The sequence below is a fragment of the Fusarium mangiferae genome (assembly GCF_900044065.1).
Source record: "Fusarium mangiferae strain MRC7560 genome assembly, contig: FMAN_scaffold043, whole genome shotgun sequence".
Lineage (NCBI taxonomy): Eukaryota > Fungi > Ascomycota > Sordariomycetes > Hypocreales > Nectriaceae > Fusarium > Fusarium mangiferae.
Window position 1 is genome coordinate 7151 of NW_024573963.1, and position 9288 is coordinate 16438.

General features: G+C 50.0%; 3 protein-coding genes across 3 annotated transcripts; 1 reads left to right on the top strand and 2 right to left on the bottom strand.

The window, feature by feature from the left end:
- Positions 1–155: 155 nt before the first annotated feature.
- On the bottom strand, positions 156–1954 carry FMAN_15503 (uncharacterized protein; the record flags this gene model as incomplete). Its single annotated transcript, XM_041826320.1, has 2 exons — positions 156–175; positions 226–1954. The coding sequence occupies 2 exons, from the start codon at positions 1952–1954 to the stop codon at positions 156–158; spliced, it is 1749 nt and encodes a 582-aa protein (XP_041691600.1).
- Positions 1955–3482: 1528 nt separating this feature from the next.
- FMAN_15504 (uncharacterized protein) lies at positions 3483–3790 on the bottom strand (the record flags this gene model as incomplete). Its single annotated transcript, XM_041826321.1, has 2 exons — positions 3483–3697; positions 3748–3790. 2 exons carry the CDS (start codon positions 3788–3790, stop codon positions 3483–3485), a joined length of 258 nt encoding a protein of 85 aa, XP_041691601.1.
- A 2731-nt stretch (positions 3791–6521) lies between these two features.
- Positions 6522–7151, top strand: FMAN_15505 (uncharacterized protein; the record flags this gene model as incomplete). Its single annotated transcript, XM_041826323.1, has 1 exon — positions 6522–7151. The coding sequence occupies one exon, from the start codon at positions 6522–6524 to the stop codon at positions 7149–7151; it is 630 nt and encodes a 209-aa protein (XP_041691602.1).
- Positions 7152–9288: the final 2137 nt, after the last annotated feature.

Consider the following 9288-nt stretch of genomic DNA (forward strand, 5'->3'; position numbering starts at 1 on the left):
AGTTGGTATGTATGTCTTTAAGATCACTGTTTCCAGTAATAAGAGACCCAGGGTCTAATGCCTGCTCAGAGAGAATGTCCGCATGACCGATGTAGTAAGGTATCTTCCCTTTTGGCGGATTCTGGGCAGTACTTTCAAACACAGCCTTGGCTTCCTCAGTTGTGGGCCGCTTGAACTCAGCAGTGAAAGCTGACCAATCGATGAAAGGTTGGTTCTTCGGCTTGCCTGCATAGATCGACACGTATCTCTCGCCTTCTCGGCCCGCTTTGTATTCCATGGTTGTACATCTCCAGTCTCCTGTGTCGATGCTTTTTTTCACATCTTCCAATTCAACATTAACATGGGGAACCGAGATGTGTTGTGCACAACCTTGGGCTTCTAATTCCTGAATCTTGGAAATAAGTCTTGCCTTATCGGCGAGTGATAGAGTTGGTAATCTGCTTTGAGGTCCAGTATCCTGTTGGTCGGCATTTCCTTGGATGTCAGTGTCCTCTGCTGCTGGTGATTGGCGGGATCCAGGAGAATCAGCCTCGTCGTTGGTTGGATGGCCCTGCAGCGTCCGAGGGGCAGAATTGGCCTCAATATCGACCACAGAATCTGCCATGCTGGTTGTCTCGTTGGCTGCAGGACCCTGTGGCGGTTGGATGATATTCGTCTCAGCTGGTGTTGCGTTAAGGCCTCCAGCCGGACAGTCTCGTGATTGGTCATCATCTGTAGTCTCAACGCCCGACATGGTAGTATCTTGCTCACAAGCACCAGTGGAGCTGGACTCTGTTTGTTGGTCGCCGATCCGTTGCTCATCTCCGCTCCCTGGCGAATGACCCTGCTCTCCGGCCGCGGCCAGCATATCCATGGCTGAATCCATCTCTTGAGTGAAATCATCGGCACGAGAATCTTCATTGCGTCTGATGTCGCCGTTCACTGGGGGGCTGGCTAACCGGTCGCCGTGCAACTCAGCTTCGGTGTGTGCCGCAGGACTTTGTGGCTCAGAAGAACTGGCCCTTTCACTGACCCCAGGACTCTGAGTTGGCTGACCAGTTCTGTCATCAGTGACGAGACTCGGCGCGTCAGGGGAGCTGGGTTTGTCGCCAGTCGCGAGGTCCTGTCCCGAGCCAGAGTCAACGATTCTCTTGAGGCCTCCAAGGTCGGGCTGCCGTTTCTGCATGCTATCTCTTGTGTCATCGACGTCCAACATGGCCTCATCCTCGTCAGCAGACCGACCAGAGCTCTCTGGCCATGTGATATGAGTCGCAACAGAACCGGCTGGTGACGTGTCTACGGCCATGGAGGCAGCCGATGATTCCGTCACAACCGAGTGGCTCCTTGCGAATGATCTACCCTCCCGGCTTGTATTCAGGTCGGCTCTTGCGCTTCGGTTGGCTGGGCTCGGAGTGACTGCGCGACGGACGTTGATGTCGTCGCCTCCCTCCTTGGGTGAGTCAGGCGGACTATCGGCTGCGGCTAAACCGCTCCCAGTCATGGTCACATCCTCTGACTCGACGGGCTGTGGATCATCAAATGTCTGTGTAGGTTGTGACGATGAGGTCTCGCTCGACTGGGAATCTGACGTAGCCTCTTGCTCAGAGATTCCGAGTTGTGTATCGATCTGCCGCTCGCATGACGTCTCGGATCGGGTGTCCATCTGTAGGGAATTCGTCGCATTGTCCATGACTTGTTCGTTGCTAGGAAGCATGAGATTCTGGGCTTGGGCGTGGGCATCTTCAGCCTGCAATGCAATTGTCTGTAACTGGTCACTCAGACCATCCATGCCACCCAAGACTGTCACCAGTAGCTCAGCGGCCGGATCCTTGGGTTGCTGGGAACGCGTTTGTGGCTTCGTTTGAGGGGCCTCATTGCGAACCGTGCAACGTAGTGCACTAAAGCTTAACGAAAAGTCCCGTAGTTTTATGATGAGTGAGTCAAGTTCTGAGATGAGAGAATTGTGTGTGGACATAGTGTTGCTGAGAAAGTTAGTGCGGGGCGGACGCGACATTGCTTTCATGGCAGGTTTTTGAGACTGGAGCACCACACTACTTATGTACCCGTTGTTTGCAGCTGGGAGATCCGAGCGCGCAGGGATGCTCGGGCTAGCTTGTATGTACGGTGCTGGCTTATCACCCGACTGATAAGATTACCCCGCACGATTGGCGTTGAGGCAGTCCTGCCTCGAGCCACTTTTTAAGCGCCGACTTCCTGGGAAGTCACAATCTGGTGCACGTCGAATTTCGCTGACTAATTTTTAAATGGCTTATCTAATAATCCGTACCTTTGTTGGTGGCCTTCTCAGCATTCTCCATCCAAGCCATTATTTCGTCTGTCTTGGAACTCTGTTCTCTAAGTTTGGTTTGGACCTCAAGACAAATTGTTACTCCGTTCTGATTGGCCTCCATTTGGTCTGCCTCGGAACTCTGTTCTCCAGCTCCATTTTGGACCTCAAGACAAATTGGTACTGCGCTCTGATCGGCCTCCTTTAAACCAGATTGGGGCTCGCTGTCAATTATTGTCACTATTGACACGCTCTTTGCATCCTGTTCGCCCTCTTGAGTATCGTGGCAAGTTGGTATGCTCTCTGCATATTGCTTGGCCTCTCGGGCTTCGATTTCGCCACTGCCACCGAATTCTACCAACTTTAGAGAAATTGGACTGTTATCGCCATAAATTGTTATAGAATAACATGGAGAGCCATCAGGGCTGTCAGTATCTTGTAGACATAGTAGAAGAGAGAGTCTTACTAGGTACTGAATCCATATTGGTGGAGAGAAACCTGTTGAAAGTGAAGCTGATACAACCAAATTTCTCGGTATGGTAGCGCCTTATATAACATTCATCTCTCTAACTTTCACCGCCAGAGCCTCGTTCTGAAGGGTGATGTGGCTGCAGGATTTGATTCAGAGGCCGCAGATCAAGGGTCTGCATGTCCATGCAACTGCATCAAGAACACCATGGTCTTACCGCCAGCTACTACCTTGCAGGGAGTTTTGGTTCACGCGAGTCTTGTGATTATGAATTAAAACCGTCACAATCGTCCAACAACCGCCTCTTCAGCAACAAGATACTGCCCCGGCCGCGATGTCTGAAATGAATCCGAATCAGCCAAACAACGAGGGCAAGGGTAAGACTGCCATGTAAAACGACCACGACGAAACCCAAAAGCTCCAAACATGCAGCAAACCCTATTACGTGACTGTTGCGGGGTTAACCCACTCCTTATGAATGCCTTCCCTCCCCTATATATGGTCGTTAATCGAGAGCAGAATGGGCATCATCAAATAGCTTCAGGCATTAAATGTGCCACGAGAGAGCAGGCAGACAACATCGCAGAAGGAAAGGACTGTATTTATGAGGTAATGACCGGCGGTAGCTCCTCTATAGCTATAAGAGCTTTGCGTTAAAGAGAGTCAGACTTCGACTCTAAAGACCAGATACATCCTATTCCTATAATGCCATGATGCCAATTAAGGATTTTCTATCACTAAAGGCCCTTAAGACCTACGGCAGTTGTCCTCTAACTCACTGTAGCACCCTAAGGTCAGGAGGGCGGGCGATACAGCACATGCGTAGGCAACTTGAAGTGGTATAGGCGCATCGACAAGGCAGCCCTTCGAGTTGACGTCCCCTTGTCGGGGTCGCGGCGGGTTTTGAGTTTGAGTCTGAGCTACTCGTTCGTAAGCGGGAGGTGGCTCTATTGGGGGCTGGTCTTTTCCGCATTAGCTTCTGTAGAGGAGCAAGTTTGGGTGAAGAACATACCGGCGCTGACAGCCGGGTGTTTGGTAGGCTGTGAGGTGCTCATGATGAATGACGGCGATGCTGATAGCGTGGGGAGTAGCGGAGTGGGAGACGCTTGTGATGGGAGACCACAGGGTCAGTGCCGCCAGACGTCTCTCTTTTATATTCGACTATGGCATTCAAAACTAGCCTAGACCACATGCCTTTGTTGACTTATTCCAGAAGGCCTCGGATGCAGGTATGACAAGATAAGGCGGCCAGTCACGAAGCCACGGAAGGTAGGGCACAAGAACTCAACTTCGAGTTCACGAGTAGGACAATCCAACCGCCTAGTCCACCCAAGAATGCTTACGTTGAGTCTCTTACAGCCTTACCCTTGTCCCCGCGAGCTTCATTGGTCCTGGTGCGCTCCCTAAAGCCCACCATATGACCTCCCAGTTCCTCCTACACATGCACAGGCTATAGGCACGGCAACAACAGTTTATGGGTGGCCGTGAGTCATCCTTGACAGCCTAACGCAGTGAGATTGGCCCCTCCTTAGACAAGTCGGCTGTTCTCCTTTCTGTTTCATAATTATGGCTCCTTACGACCAATTATTGCTATATTGAAGATCGGGTTGAGAGAGGGCACCGTTCCGCCTCGCAGATATCGCCTCCTAGTCGCGCGAATACTACACCTAATTCTCGACACTAACAACGCGCCAGAGCGCATCCTAGTGCAACTAAATGTGCCGCAACACGATGCTTTAACCCCTCGTACCCAGCGAGACACACACCATCGACTGGAAAGGGGAATGAGGGGTTGTAGGGCGCGTGATAATCTCAGACCCTGATGAATTGATAGATGGGGGTTCTTGGCAAGGCAATGATTTCTTCGCTTATTCATGCCTCGACGACAGAGAACCAGTCATCCTGATCAGAACAGGACACTCACACACTCCATTGAGGCTCTAGAGTCAGCGCGCAGTCCGGAGCGTGTGTCCAACGGCCTAGACTCCTATTTGCGCCACCTGCCACCGGCCAACGGCGCAACGCGGCGACATTTGAGCTTCATGCAGGGCTCGTACACGTCGCGTACACGACTTGATTCGCATCAACATTGGAGCTCAGCTTTCTCTGGGGGCAGAAGGTGGCTGGAGGCTCTCTCGGGTTATGCCAATCATGTACCAATTGTCCTTAGGCTCCCAAGTGTCTCACCCAGCCGCTGGACAGGGACATTGAGTGGTATGCTTAGCCCCTGGTGGGGTGTGCTCACGTTGGTGCGCCAAGTAATGTCCAACTTCGTGTGATCGACAGAGTAGGTGTCGATTGGCAATAGGGTAACGCCTTCTCTTGCTTGAGACAAGCTTTTTCACATTGTTTATGCTCCACCGTTACGGCTGGTTGACATTCAACCCTCGGCCTGGAGTGAGAGTCGAGAATGACAGATAAGAGTAGAATTCACGAAACTCATGGCGAACATGTTTCTTGGAGGCAATGGAGACGACTCCCGGTATAGCTAGTGCCCCATTGACAGTAGGGTGGACCATAATCTTAGATGTTGCCTTATGCTCGCTGGGTCGCGCCTCGCCCAGAGCCTCATTTACAATCAGGCTCTGCAGACACATCACTCTTCCCCCAGAGGCCGCAGATCAAGGGCCTACATATCCATAGAACTACGTCGAGAACACCAGAGTCTTACCGCCAGCTGCTACCTTGCATTGAGCTTTGGTGACAACACGATTTAATCACGCCGAAAAGGACACCAGGCCCTGCTGCACCTGCAGCCATCATATCACAGATATTACCAGCAGGGACTCTGGCCGAGGTCAACAAGACTTTCAGGGGTTCCTGAACATGAGGCTATATATCCATGTAATTACTCTGTAACGAGTGAACAGACCAGCTAACTACGGCCTCGCAACTCCAAAGGAAGTACATAATCTTGCGACTTGGGTCCAAGCCATGCGGAAGCAATCCGACGATGGCTCTGAAAGCCAAGTTGTGACAACTAACATGACCGCCTTCTTCAAGAAACAGCACTAATCGAGGCACTTCCTTACGCTACTGACCCCGTTTGTTTCCCTTTGCTTTCATCGCATCTGTGCGACCTGCAGTACATTCAATACAACCTAAGGAGTTATGCCCACAACTAACGCATGTACCATTTTTCAACCCCGTATCGGCATCGCAGGCGCAACACCAAAACCGTAGACGCATCCTGGCTTTATTGTAGATTTTGTTGCTTTGATCGACCCGGGGAACTTTGTTTGCGCATTTCAGGTCCTCTGAAGAGGGCCGTTTTAGATTACCTTTCGGCAACTCGAGGTTATCTGCTTTATCGATCCTAACAGTAGTGTAAGATGTATGTAACAAAAAATCTCGTGTCTCTCCCTGAGGCTTACATAATAGGCAGAGGGATTTTATGGCAAGTGAGTTGTTGAAGTTGTCAGGGTCTTGATATTAAGGAGCACTGGCCGATTGCATTTATTAAGTGTCCCGTCTTGGAGGCGGCTGTTAGTATGCCTGAAGCTCTTATTCTTCACCGCAAGAATCCCGTCCGATCCCCTGGCAACCAGACCCCAATGTCATGCAGATGGGATGAAGAGGCGTGTATGTACTGGCCCGGATTTAGCGCTATTTTCTCAACGAGATGTCTTAGCTGCAAGTTAGGCAACTAACGACAGCTAGGGCAAGTAAGAGTATAAACGGCCCTTCAGGGGGCGCTATTAAACCAAGTAGATAGGTTAAAATACTGACCATCCCCCACCTCAATCTTTACTTCATCTTCTCACTAATCAATTCATGAACCTCCTCATGGCGAGCCACCAGCACCATCTCCAACAGATCTGCGACCAAGAGACGATCATGCTGACACTTCTTAATGAGCTCACGCATCACCGAACCCATCCCTCTTCTGGCGATACCTTAGTGGAAGAGACTCCTGGCCTTGGTGGCATTTTCGTTTCGCTGGCCAATATCGACAAATTGCTTAGCCCGTCAAAACCTATCTCAGAGGTGCTCGAAGAGAGAAAAGGCAAGCCACCAATGCAGTTCATCGTGGAAAAACTCCGCCAGCTTCGCGACAAACTCCGATTGCCATATAAACATATAGATGGGGAAAGGAGTCTTGAGATGCATGTCAAGGATCTGTATGATGAGCTTCTCAAACTCCACCAAATCCCATGTATTGAACCCATGCCTGAGAAGGAAGATTCTTTGCATGCTGTACTAGGAAGCTTGGAATATTATATGCAGAGCTTCGGACTTATTGACTATTGGAGTGTCAAGGAAACTGAGTTTGCTCTCTGTCTCGGACATGCTGCTGGGAAGATGAAGTGCTATATCCCTGTAAGCTCTGCTCGTACTCCCTCGGAGTTGCTTCGACTCGGGACAGGAATAGCACGTAGGATGTCTAACCCAAATCCTGAGCCTAATGTTATGTAGCGGGCGTGATCTTTTTAGGGGACTTCCCTCACCATTTCCTGCTCTGAAAGGGGGGATAAAACTACTGAGCAGGAGTTTATCTTTTCTTTCTTGTTTAATACTCTTATCTCACTCTCTAAGTATTACTAAATCTAAGTTGCTTTAATAAACAGCTCATTAAGCCGAAAATAATTACATTTCCTTTCATTTACTAACTTGCCCTGCTTCAACACAGACCACTCGATCCCGCTCTCGTTGCAGCTCAGGGTGCCAAGCGGCCGCTAGTCCGGGGAGCGATTCTCTCACAAACGAACCCATCCCCGCGCTGACAGGGGTAAGCCCGTGCACCAAATGCCAGGGTCTAAGCGAGCAATGGCGTCGACGTCCGTGTCCCCAGGGGGCGTGTAAGTACTCTTGATTTAGTGGTGTTCTCTCAACTGCAACTCAGAAGCCTTGCCTCGTCATCTCGGACGACAGCATGCTTGCTTGTTCCAGGTTTCAGCTGCTCTAGAACAGAACAGGAAAGATTGACCTTCCTGCTAGATTATTGGTTGACCGATTGATGAAGTCCTGTCACTGGCCATCCCCTGCTCCTGAACTCTTTCTCCGTCAAGCCTTCCAACATCGATCTACATCATGGGCAGCACGTAGCCCAAGTGCGTAAGAAGGCCCTTCTCGACGCAGCCACATAGAGGCCCTCACGCAGACTGCGTACAAGGTCGACATAGATGTAGCTTGCAGTATGTGCACTCCCAGATCATCCAGTGAGGGCCAGAGCGGCAGTGCTGGCAAATCCACTGAACCAAAGTGTTATCTGACTTGATCATTCGGAACTGGTGAGCGCAAGCGTTGGCCATTTTGTCAGGAACCTTAGTGGCTATGTAAGAAATGGTATGTAAATAGCAATCTCATGCTGCGACTTACACGAGTGATTCTCAAGGTAATTCAGACAAAGTTGATTTTAATTAGATGCAATACTGCAATTGTGGCTCGTTACAGTATTGTAGACTTCAACCGTACTTATATAGAGTAGCACCCGCCGTTGATTCAAGGCCAATCTGGGGTTTAAATATATCTCTCTGACCGGAAGCATGGCCCGAGGAATTGTAACTAACCTAAGCTACTGACTTGTAAGGGTTATAGTATTTACGCGCCCTTCCAGCATGTCGAAGTTCCTTGGTTAGACCTAGAGGCTAAAGGCAGCCCACGGAGCCTTTAGGGCCCTCGGCGAGTTGTCTAGCGAGGGTGGATCTGCAAGAATCGGTACTACTGGTAGCCCCATATTCACAAGTAAAACCGAATTCAACGAAAACGTATCATCAACAATACACCCAGTAAGCGTGACCCTTTCCCCGTTATTCGTGGCTATAACAGCATCCATTCCTAATTCCACGTTTTCATGTAACTCATTCGTTTCCCTGATAAGTCCATTGATTTTAAATAAGGAATATGGATAGAGATGATAGGTGCAGTGATTTTTAGGGTCTTTTATTATAGCATGGCCGCGACGAATGTTTCTTTTTTTGGCCCAGACCCGATGATCGCGCACTATGAGGCAAATGTGATAAACCTTCCATGAGCTTAGCTCAGTGAGGTTTTCTTCGTGATATTATTAGTATAGCCCATCCCAGACGCGCACGCTGCTTACCTTCAGCTTTCTTTCTCCGAAGAAAGAGCCAGAACAATAACACCAAAACAAATAGGGAAGCCACAGTGGCTGCCAGAAGTATAGATAGGATAATCTCCGTCGACATTGCTAGGCCTTGGTCTTGGTAGAGGCTTTGGCCGGTTGTGTCGTATGCGCCGCGACGCCCGTTGCTCAGGGTGCTAGAAGAGATTTGCATGAAGTGGTTGAAAAGGTAGGCTTGAACCTGTTGAGTGCTTGGGCGAACCGGTGGTTGGTGAGGCCTGCAAGTGGTTCCCTCGCCGGGTTGCACATTCCTTTAAGTATTGATATGCTCTACAGGTTCAAGGATGATATGCTTGCTTCTTTCAGTTCTGAACTCGTAACGAATGCAATATTTATGGGTGGGTGACAGCACCAACAGCGATTAATGGGATCGCTTCTTAAACACACGCCCCCATTATAGCGCCGGAATGTGTGGCAGCAGCCCCGAGCGGAGATGGGCACAAGGGGCATCCAGGTTCTTAGCGCATA